This window comes from Panthera leo, chromosome B3, assembly GCF_018350215.1.
Source record: "Panthera leo isolate Ple1 chromosome B3, P.leo_Ple1_pat1.1, whole genome shotgun sequence".
NCBI classification, from domain to species: Eukaryota; Metazoa; Chordata; class Mammalia; order Carnivora; family Felidae; genus Panthera; species Panthera leo.
This window is the reverse complement of record NC_056684.1, coordinates 53,450,626-53,478,145: the sequence shown is the minus strand read 5'-3', so window position 1 is coordinate 53,478,145 and position 27,520 is coordinate 53,450,626. Positions and strand designations below refer to the sequence as shown.

The following is a 27,520-nucleotide window of genomic DNA, read 5'->3' as shown; positions in this document are numbered from 1 at the left end:
CCCACATTGGGCTCTGTGCTGACAGCACAGAGCCTGCTTCAGACCCTCTGCCTCCCTCTCTCTGCCCCTCCCCTGCTCATGCTCTTTCTCTCTCAAAAATAAATAAACGTTTAAAAATTCTAAAGAAAAAAAGACATATAGAGGACCAACAGACACACATAAAGGTATTCGGTGTCACTCATCATCATCTAAATGCAAGACTACAATGAGGTATCATCTCATCTGCCAAAATGGCTAAAATCAAAGACACAAGAAACAAATGTTGGCAAGAATGTGAAGAAAAAGGAGCCCTCATGTACTGCGCAGCCACTGGTGCAGCCACTGTCGAAAACAGTGTGACTGTTTCTTAAAAAGTTAAAAATAGGGGTGCCTGGGTGGCTCAGTCGGTTGAGCATCCGACTTCAGCTCAGGTCATGATCTCACACTCCATGAGTTCAAGCCCCGTGTCGGGCTCTGTGCTGACAGCTGAGAACCTGGAGCCTGCTTCAGATTCTGGGTCTCCCCCTCTCTCTGCCCCTCCCCTGCTCATACTCTGCCTCTCTCTGTCTTCAAAAACAAATAAAAACATTAAAAAAATTTTTTTTTTAAGTTAAAAACAGAACTACCCAATGATCCAGTAATCACTACTGGGTATTTACCCCCAAAATACAAAAACACTAATTCAAAGGGATACATGCACCCCTTTGTTTATTGCAGCATTATTTATAATAATAGCCAAGATATGGAAGCAACCCAAGTGTTCTTTGGTAGATGAATAGATGAAGAAGTGGTATATATTATATATATATGAGTATGGCATATAATTATATGTAAAATATTTTATATGTTATATATTTATTATATATGGTGCATATATATATAACGTATTTTATATATGTAATGAAATACTTAGCGATATAAAAGAATGAAATCTTGCCATTTGCAACAACATGGATGGCACTAGAGAATGTAAACGACATTTTTAGAGAAAGACAAATACCATATTATTGACTCGTGGAATTTAAGAAATGAAACAAAGGAAAAAAAAAACAAGGTAGACAAACCAAGAAACAGATTCTTTTGAAAAGATTTTTTAAGTGTTTATTTTCGAGAAAGAGGCAGAGCATGAACAGGGAAGGGGCAGAGAGAGAGGGAGACACAGAATCTGAAGAGGGCTCTGAGCCATCAGCACAGATCCCCATGCAGGGCTCAAACCCACCGACCCACATGATCATAACCTGAGCTGAAGTCAGACACTTAACTGATTGAGCCACGCAGGCACAAACAAACTGGTAGCTGCCGGGGTGGGGGTGGGGGGGCAATCGGTGAAATATGTAATGTGGAATAAAGAGTACATTTATCATGAAGAGCACTGAGTAATGCGTAGAATTCTTGAATCAATACATTGTACTCCTGAAGTTAATATAATGCTATGTTAACTATACTGAAATCAAAATTAAAAACTTAATAAAAAATTATTGCTAAAAAATGCTAACCATAATCTGAGCTTTCAGTGAGTTGTAATCAGTAATCACAGATAACTAAAAAATATAATAATGAAAGAGTTAGAAATACTGTGAGCATTACCAAAGTGTGACACAGACATGAAGTAAGCAGATGTTGGAAAAATGACACCAGTAGGTTTGCTTGATGCAGTGTGGCCATAAACCTTCAGTCTGTAAAAAACAGAAGCACAATAAAATGGAGTACAGTGAAACAAGGTATGCCTGTATTTATTTGAATTGCAATTAGTTCTTCACAGCAGAAGACATTGTATAAATTTAATGGGATTCCTCTGAAGCTTTCATTTGGTGACAATTTAGGATCTTGCCGAGACTCCTCATTTGCTATGCTCTCCTGATCTGCCCTATGTGCATTCCTGCACACATACACACACAATTGATACATACCCAGCTTTTCTTCCTCTTAATGTTCATTTTACTACTTGCTCCATCTTCCTAATCAGAATTTAGCACAGTGTATGAGGAGCAAAGAATGTAATGAAGCTTCAAAGACCTTTCTAGAATAAACCAAAGTACTTGGGTGTATTCTGTTCATATATCCCTAGCTCCACATAAAGTGGCCCTGCCTACTCCCTACCCCCAGTTTGTTTCCTTTTATAAACTGGTATTATCAATGAGAGAGGGAAATATTTCTAAATGAAACTTCTTTCTACTTGTGATCTATGCATTAATGCAGATTTAATGGTAGAAAAATATAGAAGTTCTTATTCTGTTAATGCTTTTGACAGGAAAGATTCTTAATAATTAAGGCAAAGCAATAGAAATCATAATTCATTTAGTGAATATTTGAAAAAAGTTAAATTGTTTAATGACACCCTTTGTATCTTGAATTCCCAAAATAGATACTCAAGATAATTTGAAATTAACTCTTTTAACAAAAGATATAGTTTAGGACTTTTACGTCTTTTAACTCTTTTAACAAAAGAGTCAGTTTGGAACTTTTATGTCTTTTCACTTGTTGTTAATTGGAATTATTTGCATTTGTTTTGTTTCAGAAAAGAACTACTTTTAATGAAGTACACGGTCTGTTGTGAAAGTGGAAAAGTAAAGATAATTCATCATGCCTGCTGTGGCTTCAGTTCCCAAAGAACTCTACCTCAGTTCTTCACTAAAAGACCTCAATAAGAAGACAGAAGTTAAACCAGAGAAAATAAGCACGAAGAAGTATGTATTCTTTGCTAGTTTCACTGAATCATATATTAATTTTTACTTCATTTCTGTATTATTAAATGAATTAGAGGAGTAGTCAATTTGAAGCTTATTTGAAAAATGGCATCATCACATGAATAAGACCTGCTTAGAGAAGTTCTTTATCTTGGCAGAATGTATGTGTATTCTGGCAAAATGCATGTTTTCTATTCTTTGGACAATATATCAGATTATAAGTTTAAGAGGTGAAGACTACGAGGTTTCTACAAAACTCATACAGCCACAGTTAATGTCCTTTCATAAAATAGTGCAGAAATACTTCTTAATTAAAGATCATTTTTATCCTTGTATATTTCACATGGAACATCTGGTCCTAGCATAGGCTTCTTTGATTAAAGGAAGTGAAATACGTATTTTTTTTTTCTTATATTCAGCATAATATTAATTTGTACCAATTTAACATGAACTTTTAACTAAATGATTTATTTTATGTATTTTTATTTTTGAAGACATGGAGTCTATCAACCTGCTGAGGTCGAGGATAGAGATGATACTTTACTGATAATGATTACAATATCTATCCTGAGATAAAATGTAATTGTGAGGGAGAGGTCCAGGTATTTTGATATCAACTGGAAGTAATTTTGCTAAAAATGGGCTATCAATAAGATTGTTAACTTCTTGAAGTTTTGTCTCCGTTAAGAGACAAGAGGCAATAGCGAACTTTTCCTCTGAATTAATTTTGACCGACAAAGGAGATGTGGAGATTAATGAAGTAACTGCATTACTGTAGAGTTGGAAATAGAGTTTCAGAAAGAAAGATGGATTTACTCAGCCATATACCCTGGACTTGGGGTAAGCAGATTGTAGAAATCAGGGAGAAAAGAGGGGTTCTGTGGGTCCTCCATAAATGGAAGGCCCTAAAAAAAAAAGATTCTTTTGAAAAGATTTTTTAAGTGTTTATTTTCGAGAAAGAGGCAGAGCATGAACAGGGAAGGGGCAGAGAGAGAGGGAGACACAGAATCTGAAGAGGGCTCTGAGCCATCAGCACAGATCCCCATGCATTTTTTAGATGTATGATCCCAAATGAACCTGTGAACAGACGTCTAGAGAAACCTATGAATGCACAGGGACATCTTTATGAGTCATTTTCTACATGAATAGACAGAAAATGCAAAGAAAAAACATCAAGGATGAAGAGGAGGGAATAGTAGAAACTTTAAAGAAGGTCAAGAAAGAAAATCCCAAAATGAACTGGTATTTCTAAGCATCATAATTATGGACAAAATGGGCTTTTTAAAAAGATCTTTTTAGGGGCAGGAAGAATAAGAGAGGGATTGTTTCACTTCTTGAGCTAAGTTGGTAATATTAATGCAGTGACAGAGAAAGCAGCTCTTTAACTTCTGTTGAATCACTTTCAAATAGGAAACAATGGGAAAGATAAAGCCACCTTGAAGCTTTCTCAGAAATCTTTACCTAATCCTAAAATAGATCAGTTTCATTCTGACAGTGTCTAGGTTAGCTCTGGGACCACCCTGGTCCCATAGGAAGTGATATGTCAGAAGGACTCCCTAAGTATAGAAACACAAACTCATGTTCTTGCTATGTCACAGCACTATTCTAAAAAATGCTAGAATCCTTTTAGGATTTTTGGTTGTTTCACTGGACTCACAGCAGCACTGCAGCCATCTCACCTTGATCTGCTACATATAAGCCCGTGAAATGTACATGCCTCAGAGTGAAAGTTTAAAGAAAACCCAAGCGCTGTTGCACGTACTCCTAAGCTCTTCTAGGGAATCTCCTTTCTAGCTTTGGTTTGATTTACTTCTGTCCTAGGACTGTGATGCCATGCTAGGCAGGGCATACACACTGACTAAACTGGTCCTTGTATAGGACTGTCTTTGGTCCTAAATATCACTTTGGCCCTGTTCCTTTGTGTGGTGTTCTTGGCCTGACCAATTTCATCATTAATCCATGTTTGCAGTTGTGGAGCAGTTTGAAAAATATAGAAAAACAAGAAGCACTGCTTTGCATAAATAAGTTACCAATAAAGAGCATTATATATAAGCATTGACACTATAATTGGATTGCCAGAACTTTAGTCCTAAGTGATTGCATTTCTCTTGCAGAAATGCCTATTTTATTAATTTGCTTTCTAAAGAGTGTTAACCAGGCAAATGGCCTTATAATGAAGGCCACAGAATCTTTAAATATTTTACTGAAGTGGAATTTTAAAATGCCTTATTTTTAGACTTTAAATCTCTTTTTGTTCCACCAGGACCAGTGAATAAGAGTGCAGTTCGGCCATTTTGTAGAAAACTTTAACCGGTTGAAAAGATTGAATCACGTCCCCTTCCCTGTCCCCCCCTTTTTTTTTTTTTTTTTTGGATTTTTAGGTGGGGAAATTTTTACAACATAGTTAGAAAGGGATGAAGAAAACTGAAAAGTATTTTAACATTAAAGTAATAAAGATTTTGCCTTTCTTACTTCAGTAAAAATGGTATGGAGTTTTGTTCTTTAATCAGAGTATGACTATTACATGGCTGCCCAAGGAACACTTGCCTCAGGATTATCTGTTAGCAAATCTTTTAAAACTAGGCTTAATGCGGGGCGCCTGGGTGGCGCAGTCGGTTAAGCGTCCGACTTCAGCCAGGTCACGATCTTGCGGTCCGTGAGTTCGAGCCCCGCATCAGGCTCTGGGCTGATGGCTCGGAGCCTGGAGCCTGTTTCCGATTCTGTGTCTCCCTCTCTCTCTGCCCCTCCCCCGTTCATGCTCTGTCTCTCTCTGTCCCAAAAATAAATAAAAAACGTTGAAAAAAAAAATTAAAAAAAACAAAAAACAAAAAACAAAAAAAACTAGGCTTAATGCGTTTTGAATAGCTTGATGGAATATAAACAACTATTAGGAAACAGAACTATTTATTTGTAGGCTAGGGGAATTTTCAGGTTATATCCTAACATATATCTAACTTTGTACCAGTTATGAAGTAATGCAATCTACATTATGAAATTCATGTTATCAAAATACTCTGTAGACCTTAAACATGACTCGCCCTGCCCCCTGCCAATGTGTCAAGTGTTTTAATTATTTTTTTTCTCTAATTGAAGTTATGTACAGAGTGCCCTGAAGATCTTCAAGACAGCAGAAGAAAGCAGATTAGATCGTGATGAGGAAAGGGCCTATGTACTATATATGAAATATGTGACTGTTTATAATCTTATCAAAAAAAGGCCTGATTTCAAGCAACAGCAGGTACCTTTTATTTCTGCATTCTTATTTGCTAAGTTATTTTTGCACAGCAGAGCTATCGATTTCTTCTAAGAGTTTTAACTAATACTGAAATTTAGATCACATTATTCAGCAGCATGTTCAAACTCCTTTGCAGATAGAAAAAGCAGATTTAGTTTGATTTGCAAAGTTATATGTGTATAAATGTGGATACACTCACACTATATACACATACCTAATTTGTCTTGGATTAATACAAGTTTTTTTTTAATTTCTATTTTTGAGAGAGAGAATGCACGCACACACGTGCAAGTCAGCAGGGGAGGGGCAGAGAGAGAGGGAGACACAGAATCTGAAACAGGCTCCAGGCTCTGAGCTGTCAGCACAAAGCCCTATGTGGGATTCAAACTGACCATGAAATCATGACCTGAGCTGAAGTCATATGCTTAACCCACTGAACTACCCAGGCACCTGGATTAATACAAGTTTATAGCAGCATACAGACACATAATCAGTTTTCCTCTCCACTAAATGATCGCCAAGTCAAGTGGAAGGATTCAGCTTACTCATGCATTAAATAAGAAAATTGTGGGGTGCCTGGGTGGCTCAGTGGATTAAGCGTCCCACTTTGGCTCAGGTCATGATTTGCAGTTCATGAGTTTGAGCCCTGCATCAGGCTCTGTGCTGACAGCTCAGAACCTGGAGCCTGCTTCAGATTCTGGGCCTCCCTCCCTTTTTGCCCCTCCCCCACTCAAGCTCTGTCTCTCTGTCTTTCTCAAAAATAAATAAACATTAAAATAAAAATGTGATTGCAGCTGTACTTTCTCAGGGTTCGAGGTTTAGTCACTATTTTGTGTGTGTGTGTGTTTTGTTGTTTTTTAACTTTTTTATTTGAGTGTAGTTGACCCACAATGTTACATTAGTTTCAGTGTACAGCATAGTAATTCAGCAACTATATGTTATGCTGTATTCACCACAAGTGTAGCTACCATCTCTCACCATACAAAACTATTGCAGTATCATTGACTACATTCTCTATGCTGTGCCTTTTATTCCCATAATTTACCCATTCCATAACTGGAAGCCTGTCTCCCATTCCCCTTCACCCATTTTCCCTATCTCCCCACCTCCCTTCCCTCTGGCAACCATCAGTTCTCTGTGTTTACAGGTATGATTCTACTTTTTGTTTGTTTATTCATTTGTACTTTTTTAGATTCCACATTTGTCTTTCTCAATCTGTTTCATTTAGTATAATACCCTCTAGGTCCATCCATGTTGTCATACATTACATAGTCATCCTTTTTACAGCTGTGTAATACTCCTGTGTGTGTGTACACATACCTACACACATCTTCCTGTTTCATTCAACAAGTGATTAGTCACTCACTTGTTTTTATGTGACAGCTTTTTATATTTGAATGACATTGTCGTCATGTTAGGGTTCAGTTAATACTGACTACTTCCATTTTTATTTTTTATTATCAATGTTATTATTATTACTTTTTCTTTTAATCCTTTGAGCAGGTACCTTTCTTCCACTTTGCTGAAGCCATGGGGAGTTAGGGAAGGAGGGTAGGAGAGGTGTAAATGATTAAAAAGAATTAATGACTAGGATAAATGTTGCTAGAGAAAATGGTTGCATTTCAGTTGCACCAGAAATAGGCAAAAGAAGAACATAGACACTAATGAAATTGGAGGAATATTGTTTTGGTGGTTCCACCTTTACTTAGTAATAATCTTGCTGCCAGACAATAGTAGTCGAATACTGCTTATAGGTTTCTTACCTGGTGGAGAAGCCATTCTTGAATTAGTGTTGAGATTTTATTTTGTTCACTGGTGGTAGAATTGGCTTGCCTTGTTTAAATTGACTTACAGAAGTACAAAAAAAAAAAAAAAGAGTTCTCATATTCTTTGAAATAACTTTTTTTCCAGAGTAGTGTCACCAGTATAATTTCTTTTGGTTAAGTGGGTTAAGGGATGACTTTAACGTTTGATTTAATAGTAATAGGGGTACCTGGCTGGCTAAGTCGGTAGAGCATGAGACTCCTGTTCTCAGGATTGTGAGTTAGAACCCTACATTGGGTGTAGAAATTATAAATAAATACACTTAAAAAAATTGTGATAAATCATTGCTGGTATTTCTTCTCACCAGCAAAGTCATGTTAATAATAGTTACAGGGATTTAGATGTAGCCTTGGAAAGGTGGCCCCTTGCATTTGGAGATGAATCCTCCTGTCCACAGATGGCTAGATTGGTCCTGCCTTAGAACATTCTTGGGCATGTCTGTCTGCAGGTAAGGTGTGGCCTTCCCAAATTCAAACATGTTTCTGCATGTTCTTTGATGGTTTTTATGGTATCTATTAAAGTGGAATCACTTTATTTTATGTTTTAATTTTTTTTAATGGTTATTTTGAGAGAGAGACAGAGCGCGAGCAGGTTAGGGGCAGAGAGAGAGAGGGAGACACAGAATCTGAAGCAGGCTCCAGGCTCTGAGCTGTCAGCATAGAGCCCAACGCAGGACTCGAACTCACGAACCATGAGATCATGACCTGAGCTGAAGTCAGACACTCAACCAACTGAGCCACCCAGGTACCCCAAAAATGGAATTGCTTTAAAAAGAAGTGTAGAAGTGTTTATTAGTAAAGTAAATACTTTGAAAGAGTTGCAGCTTTGGATAACTTGGTAGTTTTGGTGTCTGCCATTTTGTCTGTTGTAGGAGGGCCAGGTTTTTATGTTTACTTTTTACTGTATTTTTCTTTTTAAAAAAAATTTTTTTTTATTGTTTATTTTTGAGAGAAAGAGAGCACGAGCAGGGTAGGGGCAGAGAGAGAGAGGGAGACACAGAATCTGAAGCAGGCTCCAGGCTCTGAGCTGTCAGCACAGAGCCCGATGTGGGGCCCAATCCCACAAGCCGTGAGATCATGATCTGTGCCAAAGTCAGACGTTTAACAGACTGAGCCACCCAGGTGCCTCGCTGTATTTTTCTAAGTTTGTAGTTACTTTTATCCTTTGAGAAGATTGGTAGTGTTTTTGCTGCTACTACTTTTTAACTTGAGAAGGTTAGGAGTGCAGTTTAATCGATAAATTTTTTCCATTTCCACAGAGTATCTATTGCATTTCCAAAGGGAGTAGTTGAAAGTGGCAGGAGTTGTTCAGCTTAGGAAGTTCCCTGCAAAGGCTCAGGTAACCCTGGCTGTTATCTTATATACTGCAGTTGTTCATTTGCTCTGTCCAGGGTACACATCTGCTTCTGCCTTAGAACTGTTTTTCGTTTTATTTTATTTAGCCCAGCATCTCCAGTGCACGCCAAGTATGTGAAATGTTAAATTTACTAACTAGATGGGGCACATGGGTGGCTCAGTTAGTTGAGTGTCCAGCTTTGGCTCAGGTCATGATCACATGGTTCGAGTGCAAGCCCCGCATCGGGCTCTGTGCTGAGAGCTCAGAGCCTAGAGCCTGCTTCGGATTCTGTGTCTCCTTGTCTTTCTGCTCCACCCCCGCTCGCACTCTCTCACTCGCGTGCGCGCTCTCTCTCTCTCTCTCTCTCTAAAACATTAAAAACATTTTTTTTTTTAATTTGTTAGCTAGATATTTTCTGGGTTTTACCCTTTAAATCAGGTTGTGACAGAATGTAGTGTCACCAGTCTTCTTCAGAAACTTATATCTTTCACTCTTGTACATGAGGGAGTATTTCAGGTTTAGATAAGACATTAACTTCACAAGCTCACTAGCAGAAGACATTATATTTCTTACTCGTTGAAAACAGTCTATGAAGAATGTTTTCAGGGTTATCTGAAAAGGGGGTGGAAGACTAATGATACTGAAAATATTAGTGTAGCAAAGTCTAGATAAAATCAGAATTAAATTTTTAAGTCTGTATGGCATTATTGTTGATTATTCCTAAATATTATAGGCAAACTTTTTTGTTTGGGAAATCATGAGATTTGTTTGGTTTTTTTTGTTGTTTTTTTTTTTTTTTTGAGAGAGAACATGAAGCAGGACAGGAGCAGAGAGAGAAAAAGCAAATATTAAGCACTTCACACTCTCAGCACAGAGCCTGATGTAGGGCTCGATCCCATGTCCCTGGGATCATGACCTGAGCCAAAATCAAGAACCAACTAAGCCACCAGGCACCCAAGTTGTTTGAATTTGCATGTTCAGGAGTAAGAAAGTTTTCCTTGGGTTAACCTGAGAAGCAAACATTTTTAGTTGTGTAAGAATTGGATGTTATTTTTTATTTTGCCAATTGTCAATATTGTTGAAAACTTGAAAATATTCATACTTGCTTTAACTGTGATCCTTTAAGAGCACGGAAAGAGAATTATTGACAAGAAACCTTACTAATATTAGGGAAGGGTCTTCTGGAAATTTGTAACAGGTATGCCTAAACACAATGTTTTCAGCATTTAAACAGTGTTAGGCTGGGCTTACGCTGACTTTTTAATAAATTCATGTCAAAAAATTAATAAAACAAGTCATGGTATTTTTTGTTTTTGTGTTTTATTTTTATGAGAGAAACCTTACAGTAATGACTAAATTTTGTTTTCTGTTAAGAGAATATTGCATCTAAAGTCTGGACATTGTGGCACTGAAGTAATTACAGTTTCCACTGTAATTTTCAGTTGATACAGTATTGAAAAAAACTAAACTTTTATTGAAATTATATAGGGAAGGATCCTTTTAATTTATTTAGTCTTTATTTAGAAAAATAAGCCTAACTGAAACATTACCTACTTATTTATTTATTTTAAGTAATCTCTACACCCAACATGGGGCTCAGATTCATAACCCTGCCCCTGAGAAGAGTCTCATGCTCTATCAACTGAGCCAGCCAGGTACCCCCAAACATGATCTTCTTTTAGGCTAGATAGATATATGATAGCTATAGGTTTTAAGTTTGTTTATTTTTGAGAGAGAGAGAGAGAGAAAATGGGAGAGGGGCAGGGACAGAGGATCCCAAGCAGGCTCCACACTGTCTGCATAGAGCCCTCCACAGGGCTTGACTCATGAATGGCGAGATGGGTGAGGTCATGACCTGAGGCAAAATCAAGAGTTGGAAGCTTAAGCAAGTGAGCTTAAGTTTGATGCTTAACTGATTGAGCCACCCAGGCACTCCCTTGGGTCTTTTTATGTTTTATTACTGTATCATTTGTGATGAACTGTGCTACTAGGCTCTATTTGCACAGTCACATTGACAGGTTGTGGCTAATTAGATCCAAAAATCAGTTAGCCGAGTCTCACTTTGCTATTGTCATGTCAAACCAACCTTGATTTGAAGATATCTCTGACTGCAGGATTCAGTGAGTGACTTCTTAGAGAAGTGATCTTGTAGCAGGATTCTCGCACAGAGAGTCGTGACACCGAGGCTTTTCTGTTTAGGAAGCAACTTTATTCATGCCGGCAATGGCTCATTTGAGATCATACCCGAAGAACTGAGCCCTGAACATCATGTAGCATAGTTTTTTATATATTTTTTATTTCTTTGTCTTCCATATATGGTAACACACAAACATGTAGTCTGATTAAGTGGTCTTGTGTTACAAGGTTGTGAGGGATGTCACATATGCTTATAGCCAGGTTGCCTTGAGGGCTTTTTTTCCTTTATATTCCTTAGGGAGGACACACTACCACAATTTTTCTTAACTTTATTATGCTTGTTAGTAAATTATGTGCCAAACAAGTTGCGTGTGTGTGTGTGTGTGTGTGTGTGTGTGTGTTTAAAGAAGAGTGTATTATTAATGATTTATTTCTACCATTTGATTTTCATTCAAGGTTTCCTTGGATGTGAAACTTGTTTTATATCAAATGTTTGACTCCACTTGAGAGGTGGGTCACTATTATAAAATAAAGGTGGAAGCCCCAAAACATCTCAGTATAAAACAAGTAAAACAGAATAAATCCCATGTCAATATACAATTTACTGCTTCTCAGACTAGAGAAAAAAAACTAACATATTTACAAAAGGAAATCTATATTTTGCTCCTGAAAGCTTTGCTTTTTGGCACTTACTCATAAATAGTAAGAATAGTATTTATACTTCTTAAAGGTGTCTCCCAAATAAATAAAATTATTACCTATTAGGTTTTTTTAGCATACTATTGATATGAAGAGATACTTTGAAACATTTAGAAAATAAGTTGTGTTTATGTAGGTTAAAAGTTTAAAAAAATACTTCATTCAATCATAATGTTTTCATCCAACCTTTCTTTTACATAGCACCATGATTTTAACGTTTTTAGCATTAGTGCTGTGTACAATGGCCAGTACTAAAATTATGGGATGGTTTTCTTACAATTTTAGGACTACTTTCATTCAATACTTGGACTTGCAAACATCAAAAAAGCTATTGAAGAAGCTGAAAGACTCTCTGAAAGCCTTAAACTCAGGTACAAACATTATTATAAAATCTTTAAAAGAACATATATTTAGAAGATAAAAATAATATTTAGAACTTGTCTGACCATGCATATGAATCCCAGTTCCTAGCAATAAATCTTACATTAACTGGAACACAAAAATGAGAATCTTTTGCCATATTAATGCCTTTATTGTGTTCATGTGTTACCATTCATATTTTTTACTGAAAATCTAAAAATATGTAGAATGATAGATTCTTAAGGTAAGCATTGGTAGAGTAGATTGGAGCTCAGGTCCAATTTTTTCTAACTCTCTGGCAGGATTCTTGAGAAAAATATAATTCCTCATATTCCCCAGGTTATAATGTGCTACTGGACATTGGTCTTAGGGAAATGAAGTATTTGTGGTTAGTTTTGAACTGCATAGTTTGCAAAAATTATGTATGTTTAAAAACAAATCTAATTCTAATATTTGTCATGAGTGCCTTATCAGACTTAGAAAGTAATTAGAAATTAAAAACAGTATGTTTGAATTTTTAGTTATTAATAATTCTTTGTTTTTTTATTTTTATTTATTTTGGTTAGTCATTCTTTGAATAATGAAATAAAAGGGGAACGATTTTTCTTAATGATTTTTCACACTTGGATCAATTAACTAGTCTAATTATATACATCATAGTCTTTACTTAGAAATTATCTTTTTGAATTAATGTATTCCCTTCATCCTTCCCAGAAATTACTAATCTTGGAGCTGGAATATGTTAAGATGGTTGATAAAAGTTGGAATCACTATTCTCTTCCTCCTTTAGCCAGTTAATGAACTAAGTAGAGTAGAATTTCTCCTAATCTTTGAGTTACCCCTATTGACTGTTTCTCTTGGATTTACTAAGTTTTTCCCTACTTGTACTGTTATCAACAGTAATATTCTTTATTCTTTTATCTTTTGGGCATTAGGGCCATTTTCTCACTTATTTATTGTCTTTTTTATATTTTGAACTACTTTATAAGTAAATGAGTCTTTAGAGTTAATTTTAGGATATTAAGTCCTTTGTAAAAGAAATTGCAGCAGATGTGAAATTCAGTGGAAAGGTTGAAATTAGTGCAAGGAAAGAACAAAAAACATTAAGCAACTTTAACTTGAGATCATAGTGTTTCTTTTCAGGATATTTGGCAATTTGAAATAAATCTACAGAGGGCAAATTTATGATTTGTGGTTTGTAACAGAACACTGGCAGAATCAAATTTCAGTTGGAGGGAGAAAGTATGCTGCCATAAAATATCCTAAGGTAGGGTACCAATTTTATGGAACTGGAAGTCCTTTACTTTTCATGATCATGCCAATAAAAGACACCTTGACTTGTTTTCTCAACTAGATATGAAGAAGCTGAGGTTCGAAAAAAACTTGAAGAAAAGGACAGACAGGAGGAGCAGCTGCAGAAACAGAAAAGGCAAGAAGCAGGAAGAGAGGATGGTGGTACATCAAATAAAAGTTCCTTGGAAAATGTAATGGATTCCAGAGACAAAACCCAAAAGGTATTTCAAATTTATTCTGTGGTGTTAAAAAAGACTGGTTCCTTTTTTTCAGATGATTTGCTTAAGGTGAGTTGAGATACCACAACAATGTACTTTGAGACAACAAGGGTAAAATTTAATGTGTTTTTTATTAGAAATTGAATTAAATATTCTAGCTTCATTTGATCCCAGGTTTCTCTTGGAGCTTCTATAGAACTGTGTTCTGTGCATTAATTAGTTTTTTTGCAGTCACTGTTAACTTGATTACAGTAGTAGAAAGAGCATTAAAGCTGTGATTCAGTATATCTGAGTTCCAGTCCCATGTCAGGTCTTGCTTAACCGTTCTGGGACTTCATTTCCTTACTGCCAAGTGAAGATCTTGAAATAGATGATTTTTAAGGTTTCTTCTTTCTAATAAATGTAATTTGCATTGAAAAGGATTTGGTGTACTAATTTGGTGCCTAACCTTTTATCTATTTCTAGGGTCTCATACTCTTCCCTTTGCTTTTTCTTCCTTTCTGCCCATTTCCCTTTCCTCTTCTGTTTCATTTTATTCAGCAGCTCCTTGAAATCTAGCTACATCATTTGTTTGCCAAGAACCATCAGTGACTCAGTCTGTACCTGCCAGCTACCACTGTCTACTATATCTCCTTCCTTCACCTTCTGAGGAACAATTCTTCCTAAAATATAATTTCTTTTTTTCTTGGGGGGGGGGGGGGCTCAACCAACATTTATTGAGGAGTTATTATATTCTAGTCACCATACATTATCTATAGTTAATTCTTAGAAAAAAATTTTTTTAGATTATTTATTATTTAATTTATATCCAAGTTAGTTAGCATATAGTGCAACAATGATTTCAGGAGTGGACTCCTTAATGCCCCTTACACATTTAGCCCTTCCCCCCTCCAGCAACCCTCTGTTCTCCATATTTAAGAGTCTCTTATGTTTTGTCCCCCTCCCTGTTTTTATGTTATTTTTGCTTCCCTTCCCTTATGTTCATCTGTTTTGTATCTAAATTCCTTATATGAGTGAAGTCATATGATATTTGTCTTTCTCTAATTTCTCATAGCATAATACCCTCTACGGAACCCATAGTTCCGTCCACGTAGTTGCAGATGGCAACATTTCATTCTTTTTGATTGCTCCATTGTATACATATACACCACATCTTCTTTATCCATTTGTCTGTCGATGGACATTTGGGTTCTTTCCATACTTTGGCTATTGTTGATAGTGCTGCTATAAACATTGGGGTGCATGTATCCCTTCGAAACAGCATACCTGTATCCCTTGGATAAATACCTAGTAGTGCAATTGCCAGGTTGAAAGGTAGTTCTATTTTTAGTTTTTTGAGGAACCTCCATACTGTTTTCCCGAGTGGCTGCACCAGTTTGCATTCTCACCAGCAGTACAAAAGAGATCCTCTCTCTCCACATCCTCGCCAACATCCATTGTTGCCTGAGTTGTGAATGTTAGCCATTCTGACAGGTGTGAGGTGGTATCTCACTGTGGTTTTGATTTGTATTTCCGTGATGGTGAGTGATGTTGAACATTTTTTCATGTGTCGGTTGGCCATCTGGTTGTCTTTTTTGGAGACATGTCTGTTCATGTCTTTTGCCCATTTCTTCACTAGATTATTTGTTTGGGTGTTGAGTTTGATAAGATCTTTATAGATTTTGGATACTAACCCTTTATCTGATATGTCGTTTGCAAATATCTTCTCCCCTAAAATATAATTTCTTAAACTCTGTTGAAATTTAGGGAAGGATTTCTGCTTTACTTTTTCTTAAGCATTTTGTAGCTTTCAGCTATCATTTGTGTGTGAATCATCATTGGTTTCATTAAGAAATAGATGTTGAGGGTGCTTGGGTGGTTCACTTGGTTAAGCTCCTGACTCTTGATTTCAGCTCAGGTCATGATCTCATGGGTTTGTGGGATCAAGCCCTGCATTGGGCTCATCCATGCTGACAGCATGGAGCCTACTTGGGATTCTCTTTCTTCCTCTCTCTCTGCTCCTCACCTGCCCGCACTCTGTCTCTCTCAAAATAAATAAATAATAATAAATAAATAAACATTAAAAAACATTTAAATGTTTGACCTTATACTAAGCACTGTGTAAAAAGAAATGAAGAACTAGTGGTTTGTTGATTTTAGGAACTCATAAGCTAAATAACACTATCTTAGGGAGATATAGGTTAAATGGCTGATATAGATAAATACAAGACTTCAAAGAACTATGTGAAATGATATTTTAATCTCTTCATTTTGTTGCCTTTCCATCAGGAGGGCCAACTATTTTTTTGTTACTTTTATTTTTGTTTAGCCTTTTTATATTGGGAAAAAACCACAATTAAACACTGTTACCCAGTTGCAATAGTCAACTAATATTTGTCACATTTTTTTTGGTCACATTTTGTATCTGTACCTCTCCCCTTTTCTTTTGCTGTATTATTTCAAAGCAAGTTTCGGATAACATACCATTTTGCCCCTAAATATTTCAGTATGCATCTCAAAGAAAGGGACATTTTCTCAATAATGACAATGCTATTTTTCCATCTCACAAGATTAATAGTAATTCCCTGATGTAATGTAATATCCAGCCTATATCCACATTTACCCACTGTCTCATAGTGATACTTCAGAGTTGATTTGTTTGAATTAGGATCCAGATGAGGTCCACTTAGAGTCTTTTGGTTGTTATGTCTCTTAAATTTAAGTCTCTGTAATACTCTCTGCTTGAGTTCCCCTTTAATTTTTTTTGTTTCATGCCTTTGGCTTTTTAATACTAGATCAGTTCTTTGAAATGAACCAACCACATTCGGGATTTATCTGATTGTTTCCTCCTTGTATTATTTAATTTCTACTTCTATCTTCCGTATTTCTTGTAGGCTGAAAGTTCAGCCTAGCAGCTTAATAGGATTCAGGTTCGGTTTTTGTTTTTGGCAAGAATGCTTAGTAGGTGATACTGTGTACTTCATAGTGTATAATACTAGGAAGCACGTAATATACATTTCTTTTTTAATCTTAGTGATGCTAAAATGGATCAGTAGGCTCAGGTAGGTCATTGGTTTTCCCATCTATAAAATGAGTTAGTACGTGACAGAATTATCGTATGTTGTCTTGGTTAGAAAATACAAATTTGTAAAACCTTATATTACTTCATCTTCCTTTGATTATATAAAGAGAACTCTGAAGGGAATTGCCAGAATTTTTATTTCATTGCAAGAAATATTCTCTCATTAAAGTAAATATTAAATTTCTGTAACAGTCTGTGCTTTTACATTATATTTAGTCATTAACTGAAGAAAATTTCAAGGAAGTGTTAAATGATTCTGATGTGCTGCTGGTTATTTTAGCTGTTATCTATTGCCAGATAATGTGGGAAGCCATTATTGTTCATCTGTATTTTAATAAAATGACAGTACTCCACATGCTTCATTTTCCAGGCTTTCAGTTTCAATGATGTAATAGAGTTGAACTTTATGTTTCTATGAAAATTTTTACTTCTATTAAAGTTGAAACTTTTTTTTTCCTGTGAAATAGATAAATGGTGAAAAGAGTGACAAAAATGAGACCACAGAGAAAGGTAAGTGTGACAGAAAGAGGGAGTCCTTTTAGGTTATTATTGAGATCTTCTTTTAATCAAAATAAGCTTCAGATTTTACACAATGAGATCTTAACATTGTGTCTAATTTGTATGTAAGCTTTATCATTTTTCTTAGCCTATGCAATTATATTGAAAATGTGTTTATATTCCGTATATATCATGGGGAATATTTATGGTAATATGTAATTAAAAACATCAAAACCATAGTTTATACTTTTCATTCTTTTTTTTCAAGATGTAGTTTAGCATAGCAGTTTAGAGCATGGACTCTCTGAAGTCAGACTACCTGGATTTTGCTGGCCCCTCCTGAATTTCCATGTGATCTTGAGCATGTTATTTAATCTCTACCTTAATTTCCCCATCTGTAAAGTGAGGATAATATTAATACCGATTTTATAGACTTACTGTGAGGATTGAATGAGTTAATATATTTGAAACTCTTAGTAACGTGATATGAGGATTTGTGTATTAGCTATTATGACTTTTGGTTCTAGTTTGTAGACCTAATTATTTAAAATCTTCACTCCCCTCAAAAATATCTACACCAGTAATTTGGATATTATCCATAGGTGGTGTTGATGTTCCAATTACACGTATGTGACCTATACAACAGGACTCAGACAGTTGCCTAAGTTTTCCTTTCTCAGAAAAGATTTAATTATTAATTGTATGTAACACTAAAATAAATTCTCTATTTAAAGTATTATCATACAACAATTTAAAAAATAAGATACCTTCCTAAAAGATGTTATTAATTCATTCCAAGATTTGTTTTTATCTATGTTTTTTGTATCTCATTCTGCTTAGGTGTTATTTCCCTAAGTGGTTTGTTCCCAACTTGTTTAGATGATTTTGTTGTCAAAATGATCTTGATGGTTAGAGAAGTAGGGTGGTTATTTTCAGCTGGGTATTTTAGCTTAGGAGATCATGTGACTACGTTCTTCTCACATCTCACTGCCAAAATAGTTCTTTACATTTTTAAGCTCCCTTGTAGCAGCTTTTTATCTTTTTAATATTTATTTATTTACTTACTTTTAAAGTTTTTATTACTGAAGTATAGTTGACTTTGTTGTGCTTTTTAATCTTTCATTTCAGATGGTAGAAGCTGTAAGAGGAAAATAGCAACATAACAAATATTTATTTTGGTTAAATATTAAAGGGCTAGAGAATAAACATTTTAGGCTTGGGGGGGTCACTGAGGTTCGTGCTGTCACAGCAGGAAAGCAGCAGCCATTGACAATATGTAAACACGTTTGTACAGCTGTGTTCCATTAAAAACAGGTGGCCATAGTTTGTCAACCCCTGATGCAGAACACAAAAAACAAGCCTTTGACTTGTTACTCTAGGAATACTTGAAAATCTAAATGTTTTTTAAATAGTCCCCATAAGACCTCATCAGAGACTTTTTAAAAAGAATTTAGAAACTGTCAAGAATTTTTGAACCATGGATGTTTTTTTCTGGTTGACATTTTTCATATGATTTAATTATTAAATAGAGAATAAGAAAATCTTCATGAGATACATATATTAATTTCCTTTATTTTGTACCAGCAACAGTCAGCACCTGATGTAGTTGTAACCTCAACAGCTAGCTTTGGTATTTAAGCCTTCAGAAACGGAACATTGAACTAGTTTCTTGATGAATGTCAAAAACACAAATTATATTTAATGTTAGTTTAAAAAGTAGTAAGTAGTGTGATGGGATAGCAGGTATATGACAGCTAGTGTACTTCACTCTTCTAGAAGAAGCAATTATTGTCCTGTGTTTAGTGATAAGAAAGCACGTGGAACTAGGTGTTTTTTGTTGCTTATATTGTCTCTCTTGATTCCAAGGGGCAATCACAGCGAAGGAGCTATACACATTGATGATGGATGAAAACATCAGCTTGATTATAATGGATGCTCGAAGAATGCAGGATTATCAAGATTCCCATATTTCAAATTCTCTCAGTGTTCCTGAAGAAGCCATCAGTCCAGGGTGGGTCATTGTGTATTTAGGTAAAATGGTTAACTGTAGACAGTAGTAAATGTTACTACTTACCATCCAGGCTAAATATGATAAAGTAGGCTTTCTTCTCAGGTTACTCCGTAATGTTACACTTTACTCTTTCTCTGAAGGGTGGTATAAAGAACATTTTGGTTTGGGTGTTTTCTCCTATTTGTGACATTTGTAGTCTTATTGGAAGAGAAGTGAAGCTGCCTTTGTGTGCCCTCTCTCCCAAGGTTTTTTTTGACTAATTTTTCCTTTTTTTATTTATGAGCTTGTGAAGTATATGCACCAAATTGACTAAAATCGTGAACTGATTGAATTGTTTTTTTATTTAGGAATACCCCATAGTGGGGCACCTGGGTGGCTCAGTTGGTTAAGCATCCAGGTCTTCATTTTGGCTCAGGTCATGATCTCACAATTCATGGGATCGAGCCCCATGTTAGGTTCTGCACTGTTAGCTTGGAGCTTGCTTGAGATTCTCTCCTCTCTCTCTGCCCCTCCCCAGCTCATGCTCACTCTCACTCTCTCAAAAACAAATGAATAAAATTTTAAAAATTAAAAAAAATAAAAAATATCCATCCTGTTATCTGTAGTAAAAGAGTACATAAATACTTTTTTGGGGGAAAAAAAACAGTATCGCCAACTGATTAATAAGTAAATGGATAAACTCCAAAGTCAGACTATATTCAGATCGAAATTGTTTCTTCTCAGCTACATTACTTCTAGCCAGTGACCTAACCTCTCTAAGCCCATATCCATCTATAAAATAGGAATAATAATATTACCTATCTCAGGTTTTGAGAAGCTTAAGTGAAATTTTATATACACAAACTTACCACAGTGGCTGGTACTAGTAAGGACTCATTAAAAATTTTTTTTTCTTTTTTGATAAGGATGTTAATCTATAAAATAATGTAAAGTTACTTGCATGAATATATTATGTATTAAAAACTATCATAATAATGACAGAGCTAAACCTCCATATCCAGGGCTATTTTTAGTATTTCAAGTGTTAAATAAATTATATAACCTCTCTGGGTCTTAGTTTATGGGATTGGATTAAAATCTATGGCCCATTTTAAGATTAACTTAAACAGCATTGAAAAGACATACTTTTTAAATTAGTAAAAAAAAAAAGGGGTGGGGGGGGCGCCTGGGTGGCTCAGTCAAGTTAAGTGTATGACTTACACTCAGTTAAGTGTATGACTTCGGCTCAGGTCATGATCTTGCTGTCCGTGTGTTTGAGCCCTGCTTCAGGCTCAGAGCCTGGAGCCCACTTCAGATTCTGTGTCTCCCTCTCTCTCTGCCCTTCCCCCGCTTACACACGATCACGCTCTCTTTCAAAAATAAACAAACATTAAAAAAAATTAAAAATAAGTAAATAAATTAGGCAGTAAAATTTGCATAGTTTTTGGCGCATTTTTTGATGCTTGATAAAGTTTGACCTGAAGAATAGGGTGCTTTGTAAATAATGCTGTTGAAAAGTGACACTAGAGTACTTAGTCTAATCAAGTGGGTGTCACTGTATTCCTAGGATTTGAATAGACAAAATTGTATTAATCTTTGGATGGTCTAATCTGTACTAACAGAAAGCCTGGGTTTTTATTGAGTTTAAGTGTTTCCCAAAATGCGAGAAATTTGACTACTATGAAACTCATGATGAGTTTAGGTTGAAGATTAAAGAGTGATGAACTGCATGCCAAGAAAATTATTCCCCTTTAACTTTTGTTTCAGTCTTTCTGAAGTCATTAAAAGAAGTCTGTTTGGTGCTAGCATTCCTTTTTAATATTTGGTTATCTTTCTCACCAGAGAGTAGGCCTTAGAGCTTTCTGGAGGCAACAGTATCTACAACTAGCTGATGGTGATTACTGTATTCTTTATTTTTTATTTTTTTTTAAACATTTTAATACAGTATAGCATACATACAAAAACACTCCTGTCCTAAGTATTTGGCTCAGTGAATTTTCAAAAGCAACACACCCATTTAGGACACCCATTTATCTGACCAGAAATAGAATATTACTATCACTCCAGAATCCCTTCATATGCCCTCTGTTAGTTACTACCCATATCCCCACCCACCAAAGGGAACCACCAGCTTCTAACAGAATAGATTTATTTTTGGGGCGCCTGGGTGGCTGAGTCGGTTAAGCATCCGACTTTGTCAGGTCATGATCTCATGGTCTATGAGTTCAAGCCCTGTGTCAGGCTCTGTGCTGACAGCTCGGAGCCTGGAGCCTGCTTTGGATTCTGTGTCTCCTCTCTCTCTGCCCCTTCCCTTCTTGTGCTCTTTCTCGGTCTCTCTCAAAAATAAATAAACATTAAAAAATTAAAAAAAAAAAGGATAGATTTATTTTTGTCTGTTTTTGTATTTTATATAAAAGGAAATATATAATCTATAGTTTTTTATATATCTGGCTGCTTGTACTCCATATTATTGGTGTAGTTATGGTTCATTCTGTTGTGTGAATAAAGCATAATTTTACTGATGTATGTATTTTACTGATTATCATTTATTCATTAGATATGCTGCTGTTTCCATGTATATGGGACTGTACATTTTCCTGTTAAATTTAAAGGATCACTTTCAATTAAGTAATTAAATTAATAATTAAGTTTTTTTTTTTAAATTTTTTTTTTAACGTTTATTTATTTTTGAGACAGAGAGAGACAGAGCATGAACGGGGGAGGGGCAGAGAGAGAGGGAGACACAGAATCAGAAGCAGGCTCCAGGCTCTGAGCCATCAGCCCAGAGCCCGATGCGGGGCTCGAACTCGCAGACCGCGAGATCGTGACCTGAGCTGAAGTCGGACGCCCAACCGACTGAGCCACCCAGGCGCCCCAATAATTAAGTTTATTAAATAATAGACAAGGTAGGGCAAAATTGCAGCAATTTGTAAAGATGTTACATGAAAGAGTGAGTTTGGGAAATACTAGTGATACAATTATTTCCTAAAGTGTTTTTTATGGAGTACTAACCTTGAGTTTTTAGACTAAAAGGCAAATATATCCCTAGAGTCAGGGATAGTCCTTAATATCACATTTCAGGGGTGCCTGGGTGGCTCATTTAGTTAAATGTTTACCTCTTGATTTCAGCTCAGGTCATGATCTCACGATTCGTGAGTTCAAGCCCCGAATCAGGCTCAGTGCTGACAGTGCAGGACCTGCTTGGGATTCTCTCTCTCACGCTGCTCTCTGCCCCTCCTCTGCTTGAGCACTGTCTCTCTCAAAAATAAATAAGTAAACATTAACAGTAAAAAGAAATCATATTTCAATTTTTTTCATTCTTATCACTATATATCAGGTGAGAATATTAGGAGACAGTATTTTATATTTCTTCTCTTTTCCTTTATTTCCTACAGGATATAGTAGCCAACATTATTATATAGGAGCAAGTTTTTTTTTTTTCTTTTAAATAATCTAAACCATTTCTTTTACTTATGAATAAAAGTGTACCAGTCCTGCCCAGCTTGCCAGTATTATCAGTTAAATATCAAAATGCTTAGTGCTTTGCCAGGAATAATATGGAGTTTCTTACCTGATGGAACAAATTTGTATTATTTATTCAGTCATTCAGCACTCATATACTGAGCACTAGTTTTCTGTGGGCTGGATTGCTATGGTTCTAAGTACTGGGGCTTACCTATTGAACAAAAATTTTGCTTCATGGAGCTTATATTTTAACAGGGAGGTGGGATAGCAAAACAGACAATAAACCTTAAAATGTATGTCTGCTATTTAATAAGTGCAATGGAGATGGGTGTATCAAGTGTATACATTGGGCTAGGTATTAAAATTTTAATCCAGGAAGGCTTCATGGAGAAGTTATTACTGAGCAAATTTTGAGAGGGTAAAGGAAATGAGTGATGGCAGTTATCTGAAGGAAAAGGATTCCAGATAGAAAGGCACAGAGGCAGAGGCCCTTAGGCAGGAGTATACCTGAATAAGCAGGAACTACAAGGAGGCAGTGGTTGGTGTCGAGTGGAATAAATGGGCAAGTAGTTAGTGATGAAAAGTTGATGTAATAGGATTTGGGGGGGAGGGGCTGTGCTGCAGGCCCACTCTAAGGACTTTAGGTAACTTTTAAATTAACTTTTCTGTGAGCAAAAGACATGAATAGCATGCTTTAATGTACAGTTGATATTTTTCACAGTTGATGATTTAAAAGGCAGCACAGCAGAACAGCTAAGAGCATGGACGTGAACAAGATTGCCTGAGTTTGAAATTTGGCTTCACTTGGCAGATGTAACCTTCGATAGGTCAATTAATATCTTTGTGCCCCAGTTTCTCCATTTATAAAATGGGGTTAGTAATGCCTACTTCATAGGATTTGTTGTGAGGATTCAGTTGAGATTCTATGAAAATAAAGCATTTAGGAGAGTACCTGGCACATAGTAAATGCTCTATGTGTTTGTTAAATAAGCATTTTGGTATTTGGTTAGCAATTATCTACATAGGTATAAGAGAACTGAAGTATAAATAATGTTACCCGAGTGATCCCCCAGTTATTTATATTTAGCTGAGAGAGGTGTTCAGATGACTTCTTTGTTTGCAGTTTTGGCTCCCTTTTTTGTGAGGGGTTACAGTTGATTCCATTTCTTTTAGTTTCTAATAATTACTAAAACATATTCCAGTGTTATGCAAAGGTGAAGTTATTAAACATTTTAGGATTATTTATTATCCAGACATACAATTTGACCTTAGAAATGTTGCTGAAAATTTACTGTGGTACAGACTAAAAGAAAACTCAGTGTCTTATATTAGTATATTAAGACTTCTTGTCTACCTTTGCCCCAATACAAATGTTAATACATTTCAGAGTCACTGCTAGTTGGATTGAAGCAAAACTCCCAGATGATTCTAAAGACACATGGAAGAAGAGGGGGAATGTGGAATATGTGGTACTTCTTGACTGGTTTAGTTCAACAAAAGATTTACAACTTGGAACAACTCTACGGAGTCTGAAAGATGCACTTTTCAAGGTTAGCAAGTTTCCTTGTTAGTTCACTGTAATTGTAAGCCTTCTTTGGTTGTTAGAAAGGTATACTGACTAGCTATTTATCTTAAGGATAAGAAGATTCAGCAGCTTTGGTTGGAGATTTTTTTTAAACGCAGATTTAAAAGACTAGTTTTGAATCATCAAATAATAATAAACTGATAATATAACATAAGATTAGAATTTCCAGGAACATAAACTGTCTAAAAAAAGTGTTATTTTTTTGTTTTAAGAATTAGACTATGACAGAGAGGGAGAAAGGCAAACCATCAGAGACTCTTAAATACAGAGAACAAACTGAGGGTGGAATGGGGGAGGCGGGGAATAGGTGATGGGCATTGAGGAGGGCCCTTGTTGGGATGAGCACTGGATGTTGTATGTAAGTAATGAACTACAGGAATCTACCCCAAAAACCAGGAGCACACTTTACACACTGTGTTCGTCAATTTGACAATAAATTATATTAAAAATAAATAAAAAAGAATTAGACTACAAAACATAGAAGCAAAGGAAGAAGCCACTAAGGAGAAAAAGCTTGTTAGATTTGACTTGACAAAAAAAAATTTGTGGAAAAATACCATATGATTAGATTGCAGAAGACAAATAGATTATTTGCAATAAATAGGGCAGTACAGTTGGCCTTTGAATAACACAGTGTTTAGGGGTACCAATACCCTGCCACAATTTTTGACTTTTCCCAAATTTTACTAATACTGTTGACCAAAAGCCTTACTTATAACATAAACCGTCGATTAGCAAAGTATTTTTATATGTATTATATACTGTATTCTTATAATAAAGTAAGCTAGAAAAAAGCAAATGTTATAAATTATATAAAATTATATAAAATAATGAACAAATTACTGAAATCATAATTCAATCATAATTAAAATCGCAGTTACTGTACTGTATGTATATTTATTGGAAAAAGGCCTCATATAGGTGGGTAAGCAGCACCAGGATAAGAATGGTGGCAGCAGTGGGCCTGGCCCTGGAATGGTAGGGTTCCACAGCCTGGTAACCTCTACTGAGCGATGGCAGCCACTGGGTGGGCCTGTAGGTGGCGACAGCACCCTTGGATCACAGTATAGCTGCCTAGAGGTGTACCACCAGCCTGTGGCCATTGGCAACCACAGCCTCATGTGAATGTTCTGGCCTCCAGGAGCCACCATAGGGAGGAGCATTCTGCCCTTGGCCAGGGAGGGTCCTAGGCCCAAGGAGGACCAAGGCAGGGAGGAGGGAATACGAAGAATGCTGGACTTCCTGGGCAGCACCGACCTGCACTCTGGGGGGTGTGTCTCCACTTCAGCCTCACCTCCTGTCCACCAGTCCAGGGCTTTCAGCCTGACCCCTCTGCTGGCACACAAGGACCTGAACTGTGTCCAGTTTGGGGCTTCTGGGAGCTGCTGACAGCTGGTGACAGCCTCAACAGGTTGCCCAGGTACTCATTTGGGCAACAGGCACAACCTCTGCACTATTCGCTTTCAATTTGATCCCATCGGTGGGCAGTTGTAAATGCCTGTGGCTTTTGCCATCAACTCAAAGGGGAGAAAAAAGTGTGTAAGTGGACTTGGCACGGTTCAAACCCATGTTGTTCAACAGTCAACTATAGAACACCTAAAATATGAAGGAACTTTTGCAAATAAAAAAAGTATTTAAGATAAAATAGTAAAATAAGTAGTGGACATAGACATGAACAGAAGAGGAAATACAAGAGACAAACATAAAAACAATCATCTTTACTAGTAGAAATGCATTTAAAAAAGTGAATGCCATTTTCTGATTAAATTAGCAAAGAAAAAATAATCAGTATAATTTGTTAAATTATTAAACTGATAGTACTAAATGAATGCTGGTAAGACTCAAAATCTGCTCTTAGGAAGGTCAGTTGATGGAACATTACCCTTCAGGAGGACAATCTTAAAAGCCTTAAAACAATTCATGCTTTAAAATAGGGAATCTAGAAATATACCCAAGTACAGATCGATACATGAAACTGCCAGTATTCAACTAGTTTTGACCTACAATACTGGCACTTTGATAAAGTTCAGCCTAAGATATATGTAGGTTTAGTGTATGAGAAAGATGATTTAACAAGTCAGTGTGGGGAAAAATGGATAAAAATGAATGGTTTGGAGACAGCTGGCTAGCCAGTAGGTGAAAAGAAAGGGGACCCCTGCCTTACTTCTTAGATCACACCATATTCCAGATGGGTCAATGATATAAATATGTTGATTGAAATAGTGAAGTAGTACTAGGAAAAAGCATTTGTAGGTCTTGTAAACCAAGACACCATGAAGGAAGATCAATGTATTTGACTGTTTTAATTCCATAAATAAAGTAAAAATCAATCAGGAAAATAATTGTAACATATATGACAAAGAGCTATTTTTCTTATTCAAAATACATTCACTATGTACTAAGAAAATAGCAAATTCTACTGAAAAATGGGCAAAGGATGATATTATTTAAGTCATAGAATATTATAAACATTTAATATTAATAAACATTAAAAGATGTGCAGCTTCACTGATAAAAGCTAATTAAAACATGATTCCATTTTCTATCCACCAGTTTGGTAAAAATTATAAAGATTTATGATAGGCTTTCTCATAAACTGTTGGTAAGTATATAAATTGGTATCATCTTTTTGAAGGGCAATTTGGCAGCATCTACCAAACTTTTAATCCAGCAGTTCTAGTTCTAGTAAATTACCCTGCAGAAATATATATAGATACATATTTTTAATGATCATTTAAAGATTAGGAATGTATACTAAAAGCCTTAAAATGTTCATGTGCCTTGGCTCAGCCACTCCACTTCTGGGGATTTTTCCCTAATGGAGTTGATTGGGTATGTGCATATATCAGGATCTTCAGTATTTATCTCAGCATTTTTATAACGGGAAAGATAACCATAAGTGTTCCATTGGTTGATTCAGTTTTGGGGTGTGTGTATGTGTGTATAAAATAGAATATTATCTGGTCATTACAAGTGGTGGTGATAGGACCCTTAGTAAAAGATGTTTATGTAAGAGAAAAGCAGCAGCATAAAAGTTTCACTGTTTCATAAAAATAAAATTTAAAGTATGTATCTACATAGAAAATGGTAAGAATAAATCCTACAATGTCAAAGTTGTATCTCTGGGCGCTCAAATGATGGATGATTTTTAAATA

General features: G+C 35.9%; 1 protein-coding gene across 2 annotated transcripts in view; it reads left to right on the top strand.

Moving 5' to 3' along the window:
- USP8 (ubiquitin specific peptidase 8) overlaps nt 1-27,520 on the top strand; it is a 77,292-nt gene that overhangs the window by 18,501 nt on the left and 31,271 nt on the right. The window contains exons 2-8 of one of the 2 annotated variants that reach the window (XM_042942047.1): nt 2,498-2,666; nt 5,760-5,904; nt 12,181-12,266; nt 13,610-13,769; nt 17,295-17,337; nt 19,192-19,336; nt 24,168-24,330. In XM_042942047.1, coding sequence (XP_042797981.1) covers nt 2,563-2,666; nt 5,760-5,904; nt 12,181-12,266; nt 13,610-13,769; nt 17,295-17,337; nt 19,192-19,336; nt 24,168-24,330 — 846 coding nt within the window. In that variant the 5' untranslated portion in view covers nt 2,498-2,562. Of the gene's footprint in view, nt 1-2,497; nt 2,667-5,759; nt 5,905-12,180; nt 12,267-13,253; nt 13,523-13,609; nt 13,770-17,294; nt 17,338-19,191; nt 19,337-24,167; nt 24,331-27,520 lie in introns of those variants that run through there. The other variant, XM_042942048.1, reaches the window with a different exon arrangement.